Source organism: Armigeres subalbatus, chromosome 1 (genome assembly GCF_024139115.2).
Source record: "Armigeres subalbatus isolate Guangzhou_Male chromosome 1, GZ_Asu_2, whole genome shotgun sequence".
Taxonomy (NCBI): domain Eukaryota; kingdom Metazoa; phylum Arthropoda; class Insecta; order Diptera; family Culicidae; genus Armigeres; species Armigeres subalbatus.
The window spans coordinates 37187321-37214019 of NC_085139.1; the positions used below are offsets into that span (position 1 = coordinate 37187321).

At 40.8% G+C, this 26699-nt stretch overlaps 1 protein-coding gene across 8 annotated transcripts in view; it reads left to right on the top strand.

Moving 5' to 3' along the window:
- The first annotated feature begins 3934 nt into the window (after positions 1–3934).
- LOC134224313 (Y+L amino acid transporter 2) overlaps positions 3935–26699 on the top strand; it is a 117223-nt gene continuing 94458 nt past the window's right edge. Inside the window, exons 1-3 of one of the 8 annotated variants that reach the window (XM_062703663.1) lie at positions 3935–4215; positions 13730–14269; positions 24331–24526. In XM_062703663.1, the coding sequence (XP_062559647.1) occupies positions 14094–14269; positions 24331–24526 (372 nt within the window). In that variant the 5' untranslated portion in view covers positions 3935–4215; positions 13730–14093. Of the gene's footprint in view, positions 4216–12646; positions 13033–13729; positions 14270–24330; positions 24527–26699 lie in introns of those variants that run through there. The other 7 variants (XM_062703673.1, XM_062703650.1, XM_062703657.1 and 4 more) reach the window with 7 other exon arrangements.

Consider the following 26699-nt stretch of genomic DNA (forward strand, 5'->3'; position numbering starts at 1 on the left):
GAACAGACAATACTCGATTTTCCGGAGGAAAAAGCGCCAGCAGGAAGATCGAGACCGTGAAGAGACGGAGGAACTGTACCGCGCTAATAACGCACGAAAGTTCTATGAGAAGTTGAACCGTTCACGTAAGGGCCACGTGCCGCAGCCCGATATGTGTAAGGACATAAACGGGAACCTTCTTACGAACGAGCGTGAGGTGATCCAAAGGTGGCGGCAGCACTACGAAGAGCACCTGAATGGCGATATGGCAGACAACGGTGGCGGTATGGTAATGAACCTAGGAGCACGCGCGCAGGACATGCGACTTCCGGCTCCGAATCTCCAGGAAATCCAGGAGGAGATCGGCCGGCTGAAAAACAACAAAGCCCCTGGAGTTGACCAACTACCAGGAGAGCTGTTTAAACACGGTGGTGAAGCACTGGCTAAAGCACTGCACTGGGTGATTACCAAGGTTTGGGAGGATGAGGTTCTGCCGCAGGAGTGGATGGAAGGTGTGGTGTGTCCCATCTACAAAAAGGGCGATAAACTGGAATGTAGCAACTACCGCGCAATCACATTGCTGAACGCCGCCTACAAGGTACTCTCCCAAATTTTATGCCGCCGACTAACACCAATTGCAAGAGAGTTCGTGGGGCAGTACCAGGCGGGATTTATGGGTGAACGTTCTACCACAGACCAGGTGTTCGCCATACGTCAGGTATTGCAAAAATGCCGCGAGTACAACGTGCCCACACATCATCTATTTATCGACTTCAAAGCCGCATATGATACAATCGATAGGGACCAGTTATGGCAGCTAATGCATGAAAACGGATTTCCGGATAAATTGATACGGTTGATTAAGGCGACGATGGATCGGGTGATGTGCATAGTTCGAGTTTCAGGGGTATTCTCGAGTCCCTTCGAAACGCGTAGAGGGTTACGGTAAGATGATGGTCTTTCGTGTCTGCTATTCAACATCGCTTTGGAAGAAGTAATACGAAGGGCAGGAATTGACACGAGTGGTACGATTTTCACGTAGTCCGTCCAGTTATTTGGTTTCGCCGACGACATTGATATCATGGCACGTAACTTTGAGAGGATGGAGGAAGCCTACATCAGACGGAAAAGCGAAGCTAAACGGATTGGGCTAGTCATTAACACGTCGAAGACGAAGTACATGATAGGAAGATGCTCAATAGAGCTCAATGTGAGCCACCCACCACGAGTTTCTATCGGTGGTGACGAAATCGAGGTGGTTGAAAAATTCGTGTACTTGGGCTCACTGGTGACCGCCGATAACGATACCAGCAGAGAAATTCGGAGACGCATAGTGGCTGAAAATCGTACGTACTTTGGACTCCGCAAGACGCTCCGATAGAATAGAGTTCGCCGCCGTACCAAACTGACTATCTACAAAACGCTTATAAGACCGGTAGTTCTCTACGGACACGAGACCTGGACGATGCTCGTGGAGGACCAACGCGCACTGGGAGTTTTCGAAAGGAAAGTGTTGCGTACCATCTATGGTGGGGTGCAGATGGCGGACGGTACGTGGAGGAGGCGAATGAACCACGAGTTGCATCAGCTGTTGGGAGAACCATCCATCGTTCACACCGCGAAAATCGGACGACTGCGATGGGCCGGGCACATAGCCAGAATGTCGGACAGTAATGAAAATGGTTCTCGACAACGAACCGACGGGAACAAGAAGGCGAGGAGCACAGCGGGCAAGGTAGATCGATCAGGTGGAGGACGACTTGCGGACCCTCCGCAGACTGCGTGGTTGGCGAAGTGCAGCCATGGACCGAGCTGAATGGAGAAGTCTTTTATGTGCAGCACAGGCCACTCCGGCCTTAGTCTGATGATAAATAAAATCAACCGATTTACTCGCAACAAGTTGCATTCGACGCTACTCTATCGGGTACTCTATCATTGTTTCCTATTGAAAATTGCTCAGATCAGACTATGGGCTCGGAAGTTATGGCCAAAATACCACCTTTTTATTGAAAAATTGAGTAAAAAAATGCCACTCATTTTTCAGGCACTTATCCTTACCCGATTTACTCGCTACAAGTTGCATTCGACGCAGGATAATCTACCATTATTTCCTATTGAAAACTGGCCAGATCGGACTATGGGCTCGAGAGTAATTGCCAAAATACTATTTTTATAATGCAAGAGAAAGGCACCATCACCGCTAGGTGGATTAACCAGGGTTTTTATTACTATGGTGGCATCTTCATCGGTTTGGCTGTTGCTGATGAAAAAAGAAATTTTCTAGCAACATTCTGAATTTGGTTTTGTTGCCTATTAGTGAGGAAAATGTGTATCACCTTTTGTGCAAGACAAAGTTTTTTTCCTTGTTGGGTATTTTAATCACTGCGACCATTTGTTAGATCTATTGTGATATATGCTCCATTTGATCTAACTTTGTCAAGTTGACGCATCATTACTATTTAGAGCAATCACATTACCTTGACTACCAGCGCCAGGTATAATTACTTAAGGAAGTTAAATTAGGAACAGTGATTTCATGTTGATTCAATGCTGGTTGAATAGATTATGGAAGTAACAAAATAGAACACTTCTTAAAAATAATAGAACATTACTTCTTCTTTTTCTACATTCCAACTGGAACATGGCCTGCATTTCAACCTGTGTGTTCTATTAGCATTTCCAACCAGTCTTCTATTAGTATGTCCACATTAACTAATTGAAAGCTTTCTATGCCCGCCAATGCATGAGTATGTATCTTGTGTGACAAGTACATTGGATTCACTATGCCTAAGGAGTTAAGAATATTTCCCATCCGAAAACATCCTGGACCGGACCGAGAATTGAGCTCGCCATCTCTGGATTGGCAATCCTACGCAAGGCTAACTGGAGACCCAACAACTAATACGATTTATTTTAATAAATTTTTAAACAATTTCTTATATATTTTTAAATGTTAAAAAAATATTAAACAAAATACTGAATTGCCAGCACGCACGTTGTCTTGAAAAGCTTAAGAGATAACAATCAATTTTGGACAAATTGTTGAAGTTTCTAAAATTCTTGTGATACGAAAAATAATAAAATCCTAAAAGCTGTCTATTCTCTGACACCCTAATAATGATTGTTCTAGCAAAGTAGAACTCAATCCACGATGATTGTCATCAATGCTCACCAGAGCAACGATATAAATTCCTCTCACATTTGAATTCTGTGCAATCGGTATACATCAGCAGAAGCCATCTGTCTAGATCGTGTACATTCCTCATATTGCAATGTCCGGCAGGCACATACATTTTCATGCTAACAGAAGACCTTATCGTATTCCTTATACCTAGTGGAAATATTCTTCAGAAAGCAAGACACGTAAGATAACGTGAGTAAGAGAGAATTTTACAGACCGAGAGAAAATACCTGAGAATGCATGCGACTTTCTACATGAGAACAACCAGAACAACAGTATTGTGAGCTACGTAGGATTGATTCCCTTCTCTCTATTAAAAATCCTAATGGCAATATGGTATAAAGCGCACTAGTGAAACAAATATTTTTTCTTGATTTCAATATCAGCGACCAATAAATTGATCTATTGTGTAGCCTTAGAAAACTGTTGAGACAGTACTCAATGCCTTGTTTCAGTAATTGTCACATTTATTGTAACATTAATCAGAGCTAATTTAAGCAAATGATTAATACTACCTGTATTAAAATCAAACAACAGTTTCAACAAAATAGCGTTTAACTATTATTTTTGGTCTTTACTTTTATTCATAAACAATGTTCATAAATATTGTATTAACTGTTACATGTTTCAATTATCACAAACTTGTAGAATTTTGAATAGACACCGTTCGCTCATTCAAGTTAGAGACCAGCAGCAGAAGTGCATATTGAACCATCGCTCTCCACATGCGCACATACAGCACCCAATCGTTCCGAGCGATTTTATGAATCAAAATTCCAACTAATCTGGTAGAAAGTCGTCGCGACGCGTGGCGTGCGGAAAGGCACACATATTGGCCGGCTGTGTCACCGTTTTGTAGTCTGGTGTAATAAGAGCCCATCGACGCTACAACGCACATACCTGCATACGGCCAATATACTCATCGTCAGTCTCGGTAGGGTGCCGGATCGATGAACACGCGACAATCTGACAGCAGGACGGATAGCACTACGGTCGAATTCGGATCTTATCCAGGTGTAGTTTACAAACAAGTGGTATCGTATATACGCGTTCCGGTAAGGGAACACGTCACTGCTAATTGGTGCTCGCTTCCGGGATGTAAACTGTCCGCTTCAATGAATGCAGACGTCAGCTCGGGGCGAAGGTGTGCGAATTTCCTGCGTTCTGATGGATTTTCATTGAAGGAAAAAGTTTGGAGCCAATGTGCGAAGCGGCAATGTGTTTACGTTAGGGGCCGTACACATATTACGTAAGCACTTATGGGGGGAGGGGGGTTTGTCAATATCTTACGCACCATATAAATAAAAAATCATTTGTATGGAAAAAATCTTACATGGGGGGAGGAGGGGTCGAAAAACCCAGAAAAATTGCTTACGTAATAAGTGTACGACCCCTTATTGCTTGGTTTATCTGGTTTGCGTTTTGTGGCTTAGATATGTTCGTATATAGATGAAGTGAAGGAACCGGCCAGACGCGCGCGAGTGCTTGTGTGAGTTTATCATTAGTGGCAGAAATGGCAAATGTGTTGGGACTTTGATAAAGATTTGTATTTGCAAATTGTACCGAACAACAATTTTATAAAATTTCATTGGCAATGTTACTTTTTCAATATGTAGTTGTAATTTAGTTGGAGTTTTATAGTAATTGAAAGTTAAAACAAAACTACTAGGGTAAAACAATATTTAGAATATCTTTTGGAATTACGAATTAGAATATCTATTGGTATTACAGAATTACCATCAAATAAATGAAAATTTTTTTTTTATTAATTTACGGAATCGTTAAGAATACTTTTCTTTTTAGTTTATATGTTCTCGTATAAATTAATTATGGAATTCATGGAACTTATTTCGAAAATGTTTAAAATGTTGAAAACCAGAATTGATTCCAGAATTCTTTAAATTACTAATCCTGAGTTCAAAAATTATTTTAAATTTCAAAACAAAATCATTGAAAATGTCAACAGGAATTCGTAAGAATTCCGTTCTTGTTTCTTCAGAAATTCGGGAGGATCTCAAAATTCAATTTGTTGAATTTCTTGATTTTTTGGAAGAGAGTTGAGTTGTTGGAAGTTGAAGTAAACAAATTTTTCTTAGTGATCTATCAAATCTCGAAAAAAAAATGGATTCAGCTTAAATTGCAAACCAAAGTTTGTGGGAAATTTAAACCACAATCCGTATGACACGAATAAAGTAAATAATACACAAATAAAATATGACTCGTGCTGATTTTTAAATTGCTTGTGTCAATAAAATATGTATACGTATAACATTATGGATCTGTCTACATGTCTACTGACCAGTTTTAGGAAAATTGATAATCATAAAAAGTGCCTAACAGATTATCAGCACAACAACGAAATATTCCATGGAAATGCCTTTATCAAATGACTGGTCGAAGCACGCTTGTGATTATAAAATCGGACACGTTTTGTGTTTTGTCAAAAGTGCAGTCGCTTTATTTTCAAATTATGGAGGAGAGTGGTCCAACACGCATCCCTTAGACTTTTTCATTTTTTACCCAATATATACAAAACTATTGCGTCAACGTGCAGATAAGAACAAAATTGACAGGGCTGGTTACAAATCACAGAAGCGACCAAAAATGTATGGCCCGATATTGCTCTATTCACAATTGTTAGGTTTCTGTGATAATCCTACTCACCCCGTATTCGTTTCCATCATCGCTTTGAGGCGATGATGGAAACAAACGCTTTTTTGTTGATTATAGAATTTGCTGACTGTCAGAAGCAAAGCCAATCAAAATTTGGTATTTCAAAATAATTATTGTATGGAAAATTTAGATAACCTTTATGTGCAGTAGCCTTGACGCCCTGCGAAATCGAGTGCGTTATTCGACTGTAATAATCATTTATTTACGGTGAGTCTAAAGGAGTAAATGTCGCAATAATACATACACAGGATTTTGTTTTTACACGATTTTTTTTCGCTCGTATTTTTGATCGTGTGACTTCAATTTACCACCAAACTCTTTGCAACATGTTTCAAAAAATCCAGAATAAATCGAAGAAAAATCACATGATAATTAATATGCGTTAAACATTCAGGATGAGTGGAAAATTGAGAAAATGTAAATCGCGTAAAAATAAAATCCAGTGTACTTTCTAATTGTGTTTGAGGAATGGGCCTTGTGCACAACGGCGCAGCCGAAGGGGAAGTTGATGGAACGGATGCTTGAGAAAATAAGCGACGCGACGGTTGTTTGGTTGGATAACAAGTTGAACGAAAAACTAAAGCGTTAAAGGAATACAAAAAAATACTACGGTCCGTAATGCAGGACGCAAAGAGGAAGCAGTGTGAAGACTTATCTAACTCGTTGTACTCGTTCCAATCCATCGCTGAACTCTGATGGAAAGTTAACTCTCTCAATGGCATCCACTTCGACCCGACAATAGTCTCAAAACCGAGAAAAGTCCTCCGGCTCAGGTCGAATATCTCATGATCAAGAATCTACCTCCTCCTGATGATGCCCTGCTTCTGGGCCTGATTAACCGAGCCTAGAATAAACGAACCTTATTAAACAAATGGCATATAGCCCTTGTTAGTACGATCCCTAAAAGCAACGTCCCTACATGGGACGTCTCCAAGTACTGGTGAGTCTTCCTGAACTTTTGAACGTGTAAGGTCGTGGAGAGCATGGTTCAAAGGTCGTCTACTATAAAAGTACCTATTTCGCGGATCTAGTGGACGTTTTCAGCACGAGAATAGACCTATGAGCAGGGAAAGCTGGCGGACTTAGATGTCACTTAGGACTTGGCCTTGGGGTTACAGGCTACAATTTATCCATCTCGTACCACTTTCCAGCCCAGTCAGCGGTAGCAACCGTTATTTTGTACAGAGGCAATCCATTCTTCAGAGAGGCAGATCCTCGTCCCCACGAATTTTGCCATTGTGATTACAGCAATGCAGAACGAGCACCCAAAACACTACTCAGTCCAGAGCATCTTCGCTAAAGTGCGACAATACACGACCTTTGCCAGGACACTGTTAAGTTCTATCGAGTTCCATGCAACATAGCAGAAACTCTCCTAGCAGGCATCGTCCACCTAGGGCAGCGCTTGTAAACCTCATTTTCTCTGGCTGATAATAGGAAAACCATTGAGGGGCAAACATTACTTATTTTGTTTCCGCAAACCAAAATCAGTTTTCAATTGGCTCCCATCGATAGTTTACAATTTAATGTACCAGTAAGATTTTCCTGCTGCATTTTGTCAAATATTTTAATCCCTTAAATCAGCGGTTCTCAACCTGGGGTACATGTACCCCTGGGGTACCTTAACAAAGGACACAAAGGCGTAATGGCAGATGTATTACAGTTTCAATCAGGGCTGGCATACTCCTCAGAGTAGTCGAAATGTGCGTATCTTTTGCACTCCTCAAAAAGACCGCAGAGAGTGTGTTTCGCTTATCGCTCATTCTTTCTCTTCCACAACGCAGTGAGTCTTCTTTGTGTTTCTACTCTGCAGCGAATGCATTTGTCAGACACAAAGAGTTGAGGATAAATGATGAAATAAACGCACCGTGTTCCTCAATGAGTTTTGACAAAACGGTGAATCAAACAAATTGAAAATAAACATTGCCAAAGAAAGTAAAACGTAGCTGGTGATACTATTCACGAGTAATGAGATATTTTTGTTTTTGCTGGCTTTTGGGATGTGTGTTAACCAAACTATTTAGAAGCCTTGTACTACCAACATTATTCCGCCCTAGCTGCTTTAAAATAATTTACTGACGAGACGATTTCTAAATACAATTTACAAATACTAAATACAATTATTATTTGAACGTCACCTTGGATGAAGTTATTCCGTTGTCTACAACCTTCAGAATAACGTTCACGGCCGTATGAAAGTCTTCATGCAATGTAATTGCAAAACGCTGTCTATTTTGCACAATTCTGTGTAAAATAGTTTTAGAAAAGATTTATGATTTACGCCAAGCTTAAAATAATCAGTTGAAATTACCCTTCCGCCTGTAGGCGAACAAGGTTGCATGAAGAAGAAGAAGCCGAAAGATATTTGAAAAAATAAAAATCAAAATCGTAATTATGTGTTTTTTATACAATATAAGGAAAGTTCGTCCCCGTACTGCTAACCGTTTTTATCTAAATTGCTTCTAGAATCTTCGTGAAACGTTTTAAAAATTCCACCGTTTGCTCTCCCGTGCCATTCCTTTCAAACATCATCTTTTGGCTTTCTTCTTATTCTATTTTATTCAGTCCTTATTCACCAATGTTATTCATTTTAGCATGGAGCACCAAACTTTATCAAAGCCTCGCACTTTCTAACTAAGACGTAGTTAACTAATTTTTTAAAGCGAAATATGTTTGTGTTCCAAAAAAAATTAAGCGAGCTTCATAGAAAACGATATCGTTCCCAAGAATATTGCACTAAGTGGCACACTTTTGTGTTGGCCCAACTCTCACCGGAATTATTCTCTCACTCTTCGTCTTCGTCCTCACTCACCGTGTTGGCTTTGTTACACGATGAGTATCAGCGTCACTCTCTGTGGTGTGTATTAAAATCTCCTCATTGTGCACAGTGTGTGAGGAAATGCCAGCTCTGGTTTCAATTAAAACTTATTCATAAAGCTTTCATAATTTTTATTCTACGAACGATGTACGATTGGTAAATCAAAGACTTCTGAACTCCGACCAGCATAGTGTATGAAGGGACGGCACATTGTATGGGACAAAAGATCAAAAGGGCAAGACGTCGAATCAATTGATAATTTTCAATGTATTCTACCTGATCGGGACAAAATGATGAATAATGTGGTATGGTAATATGCTATATGGAAATATATAATGCTATATGGAAATTTTGAATTTTAAGGTTCGGAAGCCTATATTTTGGAGACATGAAAGCAACGTAAAGCTCAGTAGCTTCGTTGCAAGAGCCTCGGAGGCCTCCTTTCAAGAGGCTCGGAGGCCTCCTTTCAAGAGGCTCGGAGGCCTCCTTTCAAGAGGCTCGGAAGCCTCCTTTCATGAGGCTTGAAGGCCTCCTTTCAAGAGGCTCGGAGGCTTCCTTTCAAGAGGCTCGGAGGCCTCCTTTCAAGAGGCTCGGAAGCCTCCTTTCAAGAGGCTACGAAGTCTCCTTTCAAGAGGATACGAAGCCTCCTTTCAAGAGACTCGGAAGCCTCCTTTCAAGAGACTCGGAAGCCTCCTTTCAAGAGACTCGGAAGCCTCCTTTCAAGAGACTCGGAAGCTTCCTTTCAAGAGGCTCGGAAGCCTCCTTTTAAGAGGCTCGGAAGCCTATTTTCAAGAGGCTCGGAAGCCTTTTTTCAAGAGGCTCGGAAGCCTCCTTTCAAGAGGCTCGGAAGCCTCCTTTCAAGAGGCTCGGAAGCCTCCTTTCAAGAGGCTCGGAAGCCTCCTTTCAAGAGGCTCGGAAGCTTCCTTTCAAGAAACTCGGAAGCCTCCTTTCAAGAGGCTCGGAGGCCTCCTTTCAAGAGGCTCGGAGGCCTCCTTTCAAGAGGCTCGGAGGCCTCCTTTCAAGAGGCTCGGAGGCCTCTTTTCAAGAGGCTCGGATGCCTCCTTTCAAGAGGCTCGGAGGCCTCCTTTCAAGAGGCTCGGAAGCCTCCTTTCAAGAGGCTCAGATGCCTCCTTTCAAGAGGCTCAGATGCCTCCTTTCAAGAGTCTCGGAGGCCTCCTTTCAAGAGGCTCGGAAGCCTCCTTTCGAGAGGCTCGGAAGCCTCCTTTCAAGAGGCGCGGAAGCCTCCTTTCAAGAGGCGCGGAAGCCTCCTTTCAAGAGGCGCGGAAGCCTCCTTTCAAGAGGCGCGGAAGCCTCCTTTCAAGAGGCTCGGACGCCTCCTTTCAAGAGGCTCGGAAGCCTTCTTTCAAGAGGCTTGGAAGCCTCCTTTCAAGAGGCTCGGAAGCCTTCTTTCAAGAGGCTTGGAAGCCTCCTTTCAAGAAGCTCGGAAGCCTCCTTTCAAGAGGCGCGGAAGCCTCCTTTCAAGAGGCTCGGAAGCCTCCTTTCAAGAGGCTCGGAAGCCTCCTTTTCAGAGGCTCGGAAGCCTCCTTTCAAGAGGCCCGGAAGCCTTCTTTCAAGAGGCTCGGAAGCTGCATTTCAAGAGGCTCGGAGGTCTCCTTTCAAGAGGCTTGGAGGCCTCCTTTCAAGAAGCTCGGAGGTCTCCTTTCAAGAGGCTCGGAGGCCACCTTTCAAGAGGCTCGGAGGCCTCCTTTCAAGAGGCTCGGAAGCCTCATTTCAAGAGGCTTGGAAGCCTCCTTTCAAGAGGCTCGGAAGTCTCCTTTCAAGAGGCTCGGAAGTCTCCTTTCAAGAGGCTCGGAAGTCTCCTTTCAAGAGGCTCGGAAGTCTCCTTTCAAGAGGCTCGGAAGCCTCCTTTCAAGAGGCTCGGAAGCCTCCTTTCAAGAGGCTCGGATGCCTCTTTTCAAGAGGCTCGGAAACCTCCTTTCAAGAGGCTCGGAAACCTCCTTTCAAGAGGCTCGGAAGCCTCCTTTCAAGAGGCTCGGAAGCCTCCTTTCAAGAGGCTCGGAAACCTCCTTTCAAGAGGCTCGGAAACCTCCTTTCAAGAGGCTCGGAAGCCTCCTTTCAAGAGGCTCGGAAGCCGCCTTTCAAGAAGCTCGGAAGCCGCCTTTCAAGAGGCTCGGAAGCCTCCTTTCAAGAGGCCCGGAAGCCTCCGAAATTTCTCAACGTCTTGTAGGAAGCTTGATGTATAAACTTAATTTGAATTGTAAAGTTTCAGGTCCGTTTTTTCATATATCTTATAAATAAAACTTATTATTAGGGTGTACCTCAAAGAATGCAAAAGTTCTAAGCGGTACCTATCACAGAAAAGGTTGAGAATCGCTGCCTCAAACGACCAAAAGGATATTTTAAGTTATCAAAATCAGCCATTCCACATCATCATAACAACTTAGTTCATAACAGTGTAAGGTATCAATAACTAAATGAAATATTTTTGAGTTATTTTCTCTCACTGAGCAGTCGAATGCTTCCGGCAACGATCAAGACTCAGAGAAGTACTGACTAAGCTAGAGCCTATATATGATTCTTGGCCTCCAATACGGTTGAAGAACTGGTGTAAAATGCGAAAACTAACAGCTTTTATAACTTATTACCGACATCCACTGCTTGGGTGTACAAATGCGTATAAGCCCCATCTCCCGTAAACAGCGCTATCAGCTATGCGTCAATTATACATCGGTTCCATTCCCAGCAAAGTACAAATGGGGGCAAGTTCAACGGGTCAATAATCGGCAGATTGTCCGAAACGTATTTTGAAAAATGTTTGTGTTATCTCCCAGGTTTGAAGCCAAAGAGAAATGAGAAAAATCTTTCATTTCTGTACACATTCATGCCATGAGCATATCGCGAAAACCGCTCGTAAACTGATGCAAAAATTAACGGATTCAAGGAAATGAACTTCAAGAATGATTCAAATGCATCATTTCTAATGAAACGCAAAAACCGTTGCCCTATATGGTAAACAATCACACTATTTAAGGATTCATATTGAATTCACAACTTTCATAAGTATAGCGACACGATAAACCAAAACTTTTTAGGACGATATTAGGATCACTTGTTCCCAAATTTCAGCATACGATTTATACGATAATATGTGTTAATACATAATTTTCTTAGTAAGTATTCTTTCATTTCAAATTTTTGAATAGAATATGTATTTGATTTATATGTGTTATATTATTCAAGTCTTCAGGCATTCTTTTGTAAGAGTATTCACTCTTCATATTCATTTTGTGGTAGGGTAAAGTGCCCAATAGTGGACCCCCAACCAATAGTGGACCCTCCAGCCATTTTTGCATTATTACAGCACAATGTAAACATTTTGCTATGAAATTCCATCGGGAGAACCTACCTTACAGTCCTATGATTTGATTACATGCATTGGAAATGCTATGGAAAGTAAAATTAGATGATTTTTTACAATTCTTTAAAAAATAAACACGAGAGTGTCCATTATAGGGATATTTTGGGGGGTCCATAATAGGGAAGAAGAACGTCCCGAAATGGAACATAAAAATCAAATGAAGTGTCGACTTTAGGGAAGCAATTTCCTATTATGGACCCCCAGGGGGTCTACTATAGGGCGAATACAGTCAGACTTCGAAATGTAAATTTCAACGAATAACGTCGAGTATTTGAGTGTTTTATGTAGGTATCGTGAAGAGGAGATGCAGAGCTTGATATCGGATATCACGCTAAATTAATATTTAAAAAATTTCCACTCCTTATGCCAGAAAGAGCAGAATTTCGCTACTAGGGGGTCCACTATTGGGCATTTTACCCTACTTGTCATTTCGTAAAAATGATAAAAAATATCTTGTTCAATTGTTAAGACATACAACCAAATAAGTCATTTTTGCCACAACGAGCACAATCTGTTGTAAACAATATTACGGTTTGCGTCATAATTCTGTACGATAAATGTGCCTGCCAAGAACGTAACGTGAGAAGAGAAGCAGATTCTTGTAACTAAAAAACCCATACCTTTGAACGCAATGCGCGTAGTGAATAGTTTCCAACAAATTCTCCGGAATGCACGCCTCTGAGAGAAATTTTATCCTGAATCACATCCATCCATCCACCAAGCGCGCGCGTTTACAAAGCAAAAAACGGAGAGAATTTCGCTTCAGATTTCGATCTGATATCCATGTGGACCGCCAGCTGCATATGGCATGGCCGGACGGGAACCGTTCGTTCAGTGATAACCCGAGCTTCGCCGCGATCGGTCGCATTCAGTGGGCAAGTGCTTCGTAGTACAAGTGGTTGACAATCAAAGGAAGCAAGCGTGAGATAAATAGTTTGAAAACGTGACAAAACCATTTGTTGTGACATATTTTTAGATATATGTAACCATATTTTGAATAGAGTAAGATGGGTTAAAAGTTAACTTTTGTGAATATAATATAAATTTTCAAAAAATATGACACATAAAATCCTACAAATAAAAGATAAACGTTTGTAAACCATAATGCTTAATTCATATTAAGCTTAATAATTTACAAAACATTTTTTTTAACACAAGTAACGCTATTTTTAGATCGAAAAAGCCTCAGATAAAAATATCGCTGGAACACCAACAGCACAAATATTGTCCCCTGAACGTTAAATTAAATAATGTTTTATTGGGGATCATTGTTCATGTTCTTCTCAATGTACTTAGCAAAAAAGATCACTTTTGTTTAACTATTTCATGAAAAATGAGAGTATATGCTTTCGCTTGGTGGGTGTTTTAGTGATACTGATTTGCTGAAATTCCGTAATAGGGTTAAGGCAAGCATTTTCGTCATAGTCTCGAAAACCAATAAAATATACATTTTTTTTGCCAAACTCATCCTTAACAAATCGTAAGCTCATAAAAAACGTGCTGCTATAGTGGAGTTTTAGCAAATGGACGTTGCTTTCGTTGGTTTTAGCCCCTACGACGATGAACGGAAATGCCTGCCGTGTCTCTATTTAATAAATGCATTGAAGGCTACCAAAAACCATCGATTTTCAAAAACTTCTCAACAAAAAATTGTTATTCCTCTTCGCACTTACTCATTGCCGGGCCGTGTGTTTTGCAGTATCTAACATCATACAGTTGACCATGAAATGCGATGACGACGAGCTCTGAAAGATACCTACCCGTGAAGTGATCGTTTGTTCAGTGAATGGACTGTGGAAGGCGGCGTGGTGCGTGCGAAGATATTGCGCAGGACGCGCCAGAGGCATAACAACATCTTTCCGAAGTGATAGAAGAAAGCGGGAAACACAAGGCCAGAACGTGTCGGAAAAATTATTTGGCCAATTGTTTATGTACCTACATTTCCGTGCATTTGGGTATTAAGATTGCGGGAAAAAAAGTTTACCGCCAACGCCCCCACAGTGATTTAGTGGTTCGTGGAAGTCGCGTAATACACAAAAAGGCTATCGTAAAAGGTGTGAACGATGGCTAACGAGGCGGAAAATCAGCTGACAGAGAAGAACGATGCCGTTGCAGCAGGGGGCGAGAAGATCGTCCTGAAGCGCAAGATCACGCTGATAAATGGAATTACGATTATCGTTGGCACGATCATTGGATCGGGCATTTTCGTATCACCTGCCGGTGTGTTCCTGTATACCAAGTAAGTGTCGAAAACGGGGTATCGGGTTTCATGTTGCACAGGTCGGTGGTGGGCAAAGCGAGTGCATGGTGAATGTTCTAGGGTGATGCTAACAGCGAACTACATTGAAGCGAAGGCATCCAAATATGAATGAGCCTGTTTTAAACAAAAACTTTTGACATTGAGTATTTTGGTAATGAAAATGTTTGTGCATATTCGCGGTAAAACTTGTTGTACACCCGATTCTGTTGTTACACGGCTTGGTAAATATATCTCATACAAAAATTTTAGCGAAGCGAGAAATCCTAAAACTTTCTTAGGGAAGATCCATAAAGTACGTCACGCAAAATTTGGCGATTTACAACCCCCAATCCCCCCTTCGTCCTACTGTTTGTATTAAACTTCTAAAATTTTTGTATGAGTCGTCACGCTGCTCGGAACCCCCTCCCCCCCCTAGGAGCGTGACGCACTTTGTGGATGGCCCCTTACAATGATCGTCCATTCCGTAAATTTGTCCATTTTATGACAATTCAATTGGACCTTAACGTAGTAATGTTCATGTGTTTGATGAACTATGTTTGACTTTGAAACTAAAATAGGGTAAGATGCCAAATAGTGGATTACGTAGTAGCGAAATTTTGCTCTTTCTGCCATAAGGAGTAGACTTCTTCTTCTTCTTCTTCTAACTGGAATTTGGCCTGCTTTTCAACTTAGTATTCAAATAGCATTTCCTCAATTAATAATTGTTTATAATTAATTGAAAATAATTGTATAAGAATCTAGCATTTTCGCATATGCCTAGTTCTTATATAGGTTTTGGTTCCCCCAGAAATAATGCTGAGAGGCAGTTCCTGGGGGAGCTAGGGTATTAGTAGAGAGGGTAACTCAAGTAACCTTCTGTTGCTTGGGTGGGTTAAGTAGGTCCGGCGGGCTGGCCTTCTGCCTACCGCGCTAACCCCACCGCCCCGTTAGTACCGTGAGTACTGAACAAATTAGTTTGTAAGATGGAAGAAATAGAGAAGAAGAAGTAAGACGAAGAGAGTATGGATGAGAAGGTAGTAAGAGGAAGATTAGGGCAAGTGCCCCAAATATATGTATTAATTTGAGATTTGTGGCTTTATTTGTCTTGTTGGTGCTTTAGCCCTCCAGTTTTGTTTGCTTTGTGTTCGCTTTGGTAGTTCTGCTCTACCCGCTACCGGAATAAAATTCCAAAATGCTTCCTTTGTAAATTCTAAAGAATTTTCCGTTGAAGTGCGACATAATTTTCCGTGGAAATTCTAAAAAAATCACTTGTTTCTTAAGAAGTTCCTGCCGAAAATCATAAGATATTTTATTTATTTATTTGTCTACGTCTTCAACATTTGTTGCACAGACTGCTGTATCTTAAATCTAATGAAATGATCATAAACTTATTATGGAAGCATTAAGCATCAAAATTAACAAATTACACATCAAATTGAACCATCTAAAAGGAGAAAAAACATCATAACAACATAATAACATAATAAAATAAAACATCACTAAGAAACATATTCATTGGAAGTAGTCGCCAAGGTGTTCCATTAATTCAAGGCTTCCAGATATTATTTTGGCGTTGAATAAATTCACGGAAATTGAGTTCATCCGGCCAGGTTGAAGCGCGCATGGCCAGTTCTTTCCATCTACTTCTCAAGACAACTTTGAATGAGATAAAATCCAGGGATTTGCAGTTCGTTTGCTTCGCAACTAATTTTACAACGCTTAGACAATCACCGATAGGGGCACCAAGGCATCGATACACCATCCTTTCAATATCCAGCTCGGTAGTAGCATTGTCGATATTTGTCAGGAACAACGAAAAGCAGCGATCGTTCGTTAACGTCTGTGCGTTCTCCATTTGTTTTGAAGACACACGCTCGTTGTCGTCATCCTTTTTGTTGATGCCGTTCGTATCACTCATCGTTATGGAGCCAGGCAGAATTGGAGTAGAATGAAGCAAATACATACTATCTGAGGACGGGTTTTGCGGAACGATGCGTTGTAGTGTATCCACAATTAACGATACTTGTGTTTTTAAATTCACAATATCAGTTTGTAGCTGGCTTGCGTTCTCTGTTGGCGATGATTTCAATGATGTTTTCCAAGAGTTGAACATCGGTAGACATTCTCTGCACATCCACAGCATGCCTCGCGATTCGGTTAGCACGTCGTCTTTACTCACACCAGCGCATGGCAAGTGAAATAAACATCCGCAAGGTCCAGCACACACAGAGTACATTTTATATTCCGTGTATATCCACAGCGCGCACTTTTTGCATTTGACGATTTCTTCACAGTTTGTCGGGCTACTTTCGGTCATTTTACTGATTAACTCTGGCGATTTCAGCGTTTTTTTCCACAGATTTACGCTGATACACACGTTGATACACAAACGGGAAAATATTTTCACAATATCTATTATATAAATACTCGGGAAATTAGCGGATAATTCGAGAGAAAACGGAACCGGCAGTACAACTTATTCACCCATTTGATCATTAGTGGAATCTGTAATATAATCCAAGCGGAAACTTTGATATTTTTTCGAAATTTTTTATATAATTTACCTGTATAACAGAGAAGAATTTGCTGTTGAAATCATGATATTTTAAACCGTAGTTTAGAATATTAGTTCGGTGAAATCCAAAAGATTTTTCTGGACATATTTGAGAGATTATTTCGGTAAAAATCTAAAAATCAATCAAACAAACAAGTGAACTTTGCACAAAGCTGCTTAATGAATTGTTTTCAAAAAAATAAAAATAAAATAAAAAAGTCTACGGAGACTTTTAGTATAACCCCGTCCCCCTTCGTAGACTAACGTAGACTTTTCCCAAACCCCTACCCCCCTCAAGAGTCTACGTGGTTTATGGACAGTCCCATACATACTCATACAATGGCGGACATAGAAAAGCTTTCAATTAGTAACTGAGGAAATGCTAATAGAATACTAAGTTGAAAAGCTGGCCAAGTTCCAGTCGGAATGTAGAGCCATTGAAGAAGAAGAAGAAAAAGAAGAAGGAAAAGAAGAAGAAGCAGAAGAAGAATGCTTAAAAATCTTTTGCAACAAAGCAACTGAGCTTTTCGAAAAAAAAGCCTTCATGTCTCTCAAATAAAGGCTTCTGAACGTGTAAACTTTAAATTTTAGTTCAGAAGCATATTCTCAACATATTATTCAACATAATGTTTCGATCAGGTAAATTGCATACAAGGTTTTTATATTTATTGTTTCGTCATTCTGTCCTTTTTATCTTTTGTCCACAGCCCTTCATCCACTGTGCTGGTTGTGGAGGGAAGGATTCAATAGTCTTTGAGTTGCTGACCGCCATGAATATAATCCATCCTTTTTCAATTTCCACTTTTCATTCTTCAGGTTTTCTTCTTTTGTTGTTCATTTTTTTAATTTTTATCTACTCTATTTTTCTCATTTATTTCTTCTTCGTTTTTCATTTTTATTTTTTTCTGCATTCTTCTTCATTCCTTATTGACTTTCCCTTTTTCCTTCATCCTTCTTCTTCATTTCTTCTTTCTTCTTCTTCCTATTTCCGTTTTCTTTATTCCATTCTTGCTTCTTCTTTTTTCGTTCTCCGTTCTTCCTCCTCCATCCTTCTTATTGTTTTTTACTTATTTTCTCCTTCTTTCTTCTATTTACTTTTCTCTTTTTTCTTTCTTCATTCTTCTCTCTTCTTTCTTCTTCTTTTTTCTTTCTTTCTACTTCCATCGTTCATCTTTGTTCTTGCTTTCCCTTCTTCCTTCTTCTTTATTCTTTCTTCATTTTTCTTCATCTTATCCTTCTTCCTTCTTCCATCTTTATTCTTCCTTCTTACTTCTTCATTTTTCTTTTTTCCTTCTAGCTATTTTCCTTCTTCCTCTCCCTTCTTTCTTTTTTCTTTCTTCTTCCTTCTTCTGCTTTGCTTCACTCATCTTACTTCTCACTTTGATTTCTCATATCTCACTTTCCACTTTACATTCCTCATTTCGCGCTTCTCACTTCTCATATCTCAATTCTCACTTTTCACTTCCCTCTCATTTCTAACTTTTCAGTTCTCATTTCATACTTCGGGACTGCTTTGCGATTTGGGCGTAACTTATTTCGTAAACAAACCTTGAAAGGCAAATTCCTGCTAAACCAAGCATTTTCTGAGTAAACCACGGTATGTATCCGACAGAATAGGCTTTCCTCTATCAAATAAGGGAATTAGTTTTGGAGTAAAATGCTTGCATTCTACGGAATTGATAAAACAATGTTTGTTTACAAAATAAGTTACGCCCAAATCGCAAATCAGTCCAGACTTCTCATTTCTTATTTCTTATTTCTTCTCACTCCTCACTACCCGTTTCTTTTTTCTATCTTCTCACTTTTCGCTTCTCACTTTTCACAACTCACATCTCACTTCTAACTTTACATTTCTCACTTCTCATTTCTCTTTTATCACGTCTTACTTGTCATTTGGCCTAATGGCAATTCGGCCTAATGATCCAGCAATGGTACTATTCCACGCTTCCTGAAGCCTGACATCACAGTGTGACTTATATTCGGGGTCATTGCCTTTATCAGCTCATTAATAAGGCTTCCAAGTGTGCTTTTAGAAATTGTTGCAATCTTCGAACGTTCGCTGGGGCGGGGGGCGTCGTGGGGCAGTAACAAGCAGATGAATCTTATGGTTTTTTGGAAACAAATTTCAACAATCATCGGACCCATTTGACGAAATATTGTTTCTGATCAGCGCAATCGATCCTTTCAAACCAAACCTCAAAAATCTCGTCGATCCAGCCAGAAGCACTTCGATTTTAACGCGTTCTTCCTGATTCACTAAGCATCTAAAAGTTCCATCGATGCTCTGCTCTGTTTTGAACACAACCAACATGATAAGGGCTGTCCATAAGACACGTAGACTTTTAAGGTTGAAGGGGTTTCGAAAATGTCTACGTTCGTCTACGAAGGGGCACGGGGGAATTTATCAAAATTCTATGTGGACCTTTCATGTTTTTGTTAAAATTGTTATGGATAGATCGCCATCGCATGTGACGCACGTGATATGCGTGAGCTAGGCCAGTACTTGGAAAAGTTGCTCGAAGTCCACCCACGCTCTCTTTTCCTTTCGACATGAGCGCATTACTTCTTTCTGCAAAACCGAGTACTATTGACGAGCTGACATAAAATAGCTATACAAATACAGAAGGCTCGATGAACCTCAACTAATTGGAACTAATTTCCGATAAACTACGTAAGAGACAATCGTCCAAAACTAGCAGCTGAATTAGCGTACACCACCCAGAATGTGGGTATCCAAAACAGTTGTCGAGTTGTCGGATCCAATTAGGGTGGTCGGCCATGTTTGACAAATAGCGGTATTCGATATTTGGTGGAGTCAATACCGGTAAAACCGGTAAAATACCGGTATTTGTGAAAATTTCAGAAATTAAAAAAAAAGTTTTGATTTGGACTTTTGGGCGAAAAACAATGCTTACTAAGAAGCTTCAAACGTTTAAACCATTGCTTATTGAGCTGGATAAAGTGAAACTTAAGTACACATATCCTGGCGTCCAAGTAGTTGTCACCGACAACTTGCTCTGCTGCAGTCTCTTTACGTCTCTGGTCGTTGTCTCTGCTTTAACGATCGCATAACGAATGATTAGACGCTTCAAGATCTCGTCTGCTTGCTTAATCAAAGTAGCTTTGAATGTCTCGAAGAAAATGCTGAAATCGTGTCTGGTCAATAGCTTTACGGCAGGATAATTCAAAAAGCAAAAAGATCGGCGTATTCAGATGGTCTCTCTTTGATTCGCTCTTTGAGAGCATTGAATAAGTTGTCGGCTATTTCTGTGGCCTATTTGATAATTGCCAGGTCGGTTTCATACAGAGTTCAGAACTCACGGCAGAGTAGTTCCACAGCAGCTTGAACAGGTTCAAGGGCTTACATTATTTCACTAACCGAAAAAATCATCATCATTGGAGTTGAACTTGGATTGAAGCTTCAAATCGATCAAAGTTTTTTGAACGGCTCACGGCTCATTCGAGCATGGATAACATGCTATTCCAGCGTATCTTTTTATCAGCCACCAATCATGTTCCTTTCCGAATTCAGAACAAACATATTACTGGTAATATAACCAGTAATAGTGGAAACTTGATTTTCATCGGAATTTAAACATATTCTATTTTAAAAAAGTACTTCATAACATAACGCTTGCTAATAATAGGTTAATGTGTACGAAGAATATTTGAAATTTTCCGGGAAAATATAGGAAAGCATATTTTTTCCTTTACTTTCTTGCTCCCTTGCCCCAGTAATAGTATGGCGTTCCTATAATAGTGAATCCCACCAGAAATCAATGGGATTCATTGTTACAGGAACAAAAGTAAGCAAGTACCAATATTACTTGTCCATGTCCCATATAGTGGAGAAAGCGATTTCGAAAAGAAAATATTATTTGAAAGAATCAACACCATTTTTCCCGAAAAGTAGAAAAGAACAGCTTTCTGCCAATATATCTATATCGCAGCAACAGTATTCCTATCATTTGGTACGAATTAAACAATTTGGACCTGTCACTGTACTTGCCACACAAGATATATGCTCATCTATGGCGGGCTTAGAAAAGCTTTCAAATAATAAATGAGGAAATGCTAACGGGGTAAGAGACGAGCCAGCCTCGGGCTGAAAGTCTCTTTAATACAGATTATATAAAAAATGCTAACAGAATACTAAGTTGAAAAGCAAGCCAAGTTCCAGTTGGAATGTAGAGCTATTGAAGAAGGAGACCTGTCACTAATACCACTATTACTGGTATAGCGACCCTAGGTGAAAACTATTCAAGATGTTTTTATAATAACAGCTAAAGTGCAAATACCAAAAATACCGGTTTTTCTCGTCTCTAGTACCGGTATTTTCGATACTCAAATTTGGCCGGTAATACCGGTATTACCGGCTTCGGTACTACCGGTTAGACCACCCTAGATCCAATATTTGCATTGTAGTCGCCCATGCAACATATCGCCCTTTTGGAATTCTAGCTTCGACGGTATTGATTTGGCTGTAGAATTTCTCTTAGTCGTGTAGCTCGACTGCATCGGATGGCGCGTAACATTGGATTATAGAATCGTTTCAAATCCTTGTTCTGAATTTCGCATCAGTTATCCATTTATTCAGGGCGCTTAGTAGGAAGGGCGCTTAGTAGGAAGTCAACTCCACTTCACCTCGAAAGCCAGAATAAAGCAGACTTCAACAATCACGTAAAATGTCCGTATATTAAATCCGAATTATGTTCTCTTGCTCTTCAGTTACCACACTATTTTCGTGCTACCTTTTCCTTCTGTAGTGGATTTGTTTCTTCTCTACCCTTGCTACACTGCATCGTTCTATGCTGTATCGGATATCAGGCACTAGCATCTGACTCCTGGTAGAATTTTTTTCGCCCCTCACTCACTGCTACTCACCAAACCAATCATTCTGCTGGCCTTGCTGTACAATCCCGATTAGAAGCCATGATATTGATAACAAAACGTGATATAAAGTGCTAAAAGCAAAAGCAAAAAAAGGCAGGCAGCGAAATATCATAAAAATATCAAATTTTGTTATGGATAAGAACAAACTAATAGCTCGAGATATTGATCAGTTATTGTTGAAAGCAAAACCAATGCTTTCATGATAGGGGAACAGACGGCTTTGGCAGGTTTTGTTCTATTATTGTCAGGGGGTTTTAGTCGACCGAATTTTATGAAATTTGGCCACAATATTCTTTGATATGCAAAGAATGTTTGGGCCAAATTTGAGCATAATCTGTCATAAAAAAAACCCTGACAATAATAGAACAAAACCTGCCAAAGCCGTTATTCCCCCTATTTCGGTGGAAATTTTCGTTATTTTCGCCTGTTCTATTGACACTTATTTCAAACAAGTTCATATCATTGTTAGTGAGCTATTATCCAAGGATGCCTAACACTTCCTACACTATTTAAGTCACTATTTCATGGACCATAGTAAAGGAGATTCCAACCGTCGTCACCAGATCCGTTGACATCTGCTGTCCCATCGTCTAGTGTTCTTACTTACTTATTAATCCTGTACACCTCCGGTGGTGCGAAGGGTCGACTTGAAAGATCTCCAACTATCGCTTTAACCTGTTGCCAGGTTAGATTTCGGTCGACTTCTTTTATTTCTTTATTGAGGCTTCGCCGCCAAGAGCCTCTGGGTCTGCCTCTGCTGCGATGTCCCGCTGGGTTCCGGTCTAATGCTTGTTTACAGATTTCGTTTCCGCCTCTACGTAGAGTGTGGCCGACCCAGCCCCACTTTCGATCCCGAATTTCTGTTGCTATTAGCGCGGCCTCTGGTGACAACGACGATGGAGCTCTTTGTTTGAGATCCAGTTGTGAGGCCATCAGGCCCGAATTATATACCGCAGGCATCTGTTGATGAACACCTGCAGCCGTTGAGTGTTCTCCACTGATACACACCACGTTTCGCTATCGTATAAAAGCACAGATTTCTCGTTAGAGTTGAAAATTCATATTTTGGTGCATTCACTTATCTGCCTGTTTTTCCAGATATTTCTTAAACTCGCAAAGGCAGCCCTTGCTTTCTTGATCCGTGTGCATATGTCAAACTTGGTACCACCGTCTGACGCCATTTGGCTACCAAGATATGGAAAACTTTCAACATTCTCCACTGGTTTCCCAGCTACTGTGAAACCGGAAGGAGTCACTGTGTTTACATTCAACGATTTGGTTTAGTTGACGTTGATGACTAAACCTGCCGAAGAGGAGCGCTCGGCAAGGTCGTTGAGCTTACTCTGCATGTCAAAGCGCCGTTGCGGGAGGAGTGCGTCTAGCGTTCGGCGGTACTATTCAGATACCTCTTCAACTGCCGAGCGTTGGATATTGAAACGCATCTGTATTTATTTAGTGAATTCGCGATGCTGGGTATCCGCGCTCGATTTTTGTCCAAATAAAAGGTAGTGATCGGGTTTCTGACATCTATATCGTCCGAGAAATTACGTCAGTAAATCAGTACGTAGTCTATTTGTGAGCACGTGTCGCCACTCAGGTGTTGCCAGGCGGTGTGTTTGCGGTTATTCTTTTGTGGGAATTTGCTATGATTATCAGCCCCCTCTAACATGGTCCACAACGCTATAGAGAACCACTCCTTACTTGAAAAATAGATGCCCGAAATGATATAGATTTTTAAATAGTGCGCCAGTAAATAGAAAGGTTTATTAAGTAAATGAAAAGTCTTAATAATTCTAAAATTATTTAGTGCTTTTTAGTAGAATTTTTTCACTTGTCATAAGGACGAGTTAGTACTATCCCATTTGATTCCTCCACTTGATTGTAACTTTACAGATACGTATTTCGACCTTAACAGTAAGGCCGTCTTCAGTGTCGCGTACTTTACTCAACTTGGCTTTTATTTCATTTTAAATCATATTCTAGCCTAAAATTTATAATTGTTTATAATATTAACCACCCTAAAAATTACATCCGTTATCAAGCTATCGAAATTAACTCAACATGCCTTCCCGCAGTTTACCACATATGTATGTGCATTTATTGTCGCTTACCGCAAGTCAGCCTTATCTGAAAAGGAAATCAAGTTAATATGTGCCCAACTTGCTATTAGTAGCAGATTAGTTTACGTCGAATACACCGACATTAAATCATACTTTTTCGATGCCTTGTATCCGAACAATTAGCAAAAAAGAAACACCGAGAACAAAATACCTGAACTTGCCAACAATAGTGTCGAAATTTTCGGCCATCCATACATTTACCGAACATTCTTCCTCCTACTTCCTCCATTACATTTCCTACAATGCAATCAAAACAGCGTGCTGCATATGACCATTTCATGCCCACATTTTGTGAACTGGTCAAACCAGTTTATCCGGGAAGAAAATTCGTCGTTCCAACAGACGAAACTCTCGGTAAAATGAGAGCAACATTGCCAGCCAGCACCGACGACCGAACCGACCTGATCAAAACAGCCATTATTCGATGCAAAAAAAAACTTTATAATTGTATTTATCTCCCACGCACATCTTCTGCCTTTTCCCGTTTTTTCCAGATCTGTTGGCACATCGCTCCTCATCTGGTGCCTCAGCGGTATCCTGTCGACGTTGGGAGCCCTGTGCTACGCCGAGCTCGGCACCTGCATTACCCGTTCCGGTGGCGACTATGCGTACCTACTTGTTGCGTTCGGGCCGCTCGTCGGCTTCCTGCGGCTTTGGATGGCCTTGCTCATCATACGACCCACCACGCAGGTTTGTATCCTTCTCCCAACGCACCGTATGCGCGGCAATAAATCTTGGACAAAATGTTTATTCAATCAAGTGCCCACTTCAGTTGATACGAAAACGGAAGCCCATATCTATTCATTCGATGATGGTCCCATCCCAACACAGAACAATCAGAGTTTATCTGTCTTCGAAATGCGGACTGCTTAACAGATCATATCATTGCGTACACAGGAACGTGGCTAGGGAGTCTGAGTTATAATGTCAGCTAAGATGTCGCTTTTTGAAAGTTTTTGTTCGATCAAATTGTGTAAAATGGTGTGAAAAGTATAACCCAACTCAATTTGCTATATTCAAACGGAAGATAAATTTTGAAAACATTCTAGCAGTCACTTTCTAACACTTTTGCAGACTTATATGTGGGAGCAAGGGTCGAACGTCAATCCTACTACCAGCCATGATAAACGGGTGCAAAAAAGGAAACTTTTCATCACTTGACTTACCCCTTTCATGGAATAAAGCCGACCACCAAGTCTGTCGCCAAGCTACACAGAGTTCCTATTCAACGCCCCATGGCATATGCGCAGTATCAATTTGTTTTTTGCCTCGCATTTCCACTGTCTCATGAATCCTTACGCAGTCCTCCTACCAGAGATTGCTATCTGCGAAACTGGAACGGGGAACAGAAGTCCTACATTCAGATAATTTGTAGAAAGGATATACTTAGAGAGAAAAAAAAGGCTCACTATTATAGACACTATCGGAAAGCTGCCACTTGTTGCTGCCGGCTACCAAGAACGACAATGATGAATGATAGAATCACCAATTGGAATTAATTTTACATATACTACTCAAAATAAAAATTCTATAATATGAGAGTAGATATTCGACATTTTTCTACGAATAAAGCACAACAAATTACTGTCGAAGAGCAAAACAACTTCCATTTTAAATTCGGATGAATTTTCCTAAAAAAAAAATCTGCAAAGTTTTCTTAGGAAATTCAGAGCGAATTCTAGTGTGGTGTAGAATTTCCATAAAAATATAGATGTACTTTTCTTGAAATTAAAAAGTAAAACACGCGCAAAATGTCACCACTGGAACATTACCTCCTCGCAACTTAGTGTTTAATTTGATGTGTAGTCGCGCATCTTAAGACACGACAAAGAAAGGCCTACGCATCTTACCGCACGGCTGAAGAATATTCTACAAAAAATCGTTCAAATATCCAGCGGAAATCCAGAAGAATGCCCCGCGAAAATTAGAGAGATTTCCTGAGGAATTCCAAACGGAATCTCTCACGAAGTTCGGATGGAATCCTGAAGGAATTCCGAATAGAATCCCAGGGAAAATCCCGAACGGATTCTGGATGGAATCCCGAATGGATTCCGAGGAGAAACTCGATCAGGAATCCCGAACGAATTCCGAATGGAATCCCGAACGGATTCCGAATGGAATCCCGAACGGATTCCGAATGGAATCCCGAACGGATTCCGAATGGAATCCCGAACGGATTCCGAATGGAATCCCGAACGGATTCCGAATGGAATCCCGAACGGATTCCGAATGGAATCCCGAACGGATTCCGAATGGAATCCCGAACGGATTCCGAATGGAATCCCGAACGGATTCCGAATGGAATCCCGAACGGATTCCGAATGGAACGGATTCCGAATGGAATCCCGAACGGATTCCGAACGGAATCACGAATGGAATCCCGAACGGATTCCGAATGGAATCCCGAACGGATTCCGAATGGAATCCCGAACGGATTCCGAATGGAATCCTGAACGGATTCCGAATGGAATCCCGAACGGATTCCGAATGGAATCCCGAACGGATTCCGAATGGAATCCCGAACGGATTCCGAATGGAATCCCGAACGGATTCCGAATGGAATCCCGAACGGATTCCGAATGGAATCCCGAACGGATTCCGAATGGAATCCCGAACGGATTCCGAATGGAATCCCGATCGGATTACGAATGGAATCCCGATCGGATTCCGAATGGAATCCCAATCGGATTCCGAATAGAATCCCGATCGGATTCCGAATGGAATCCCGATTGGATTCCGAATGGAATCCCGATTGGATTCCGAATGGAATCCCGATCGGATTTCGTATGGAATCTCGAACGGATTCTGAATGGAATCCCGAACGGATTCCGAATGGAATCCCGAACGTATTCCGAATGGAATC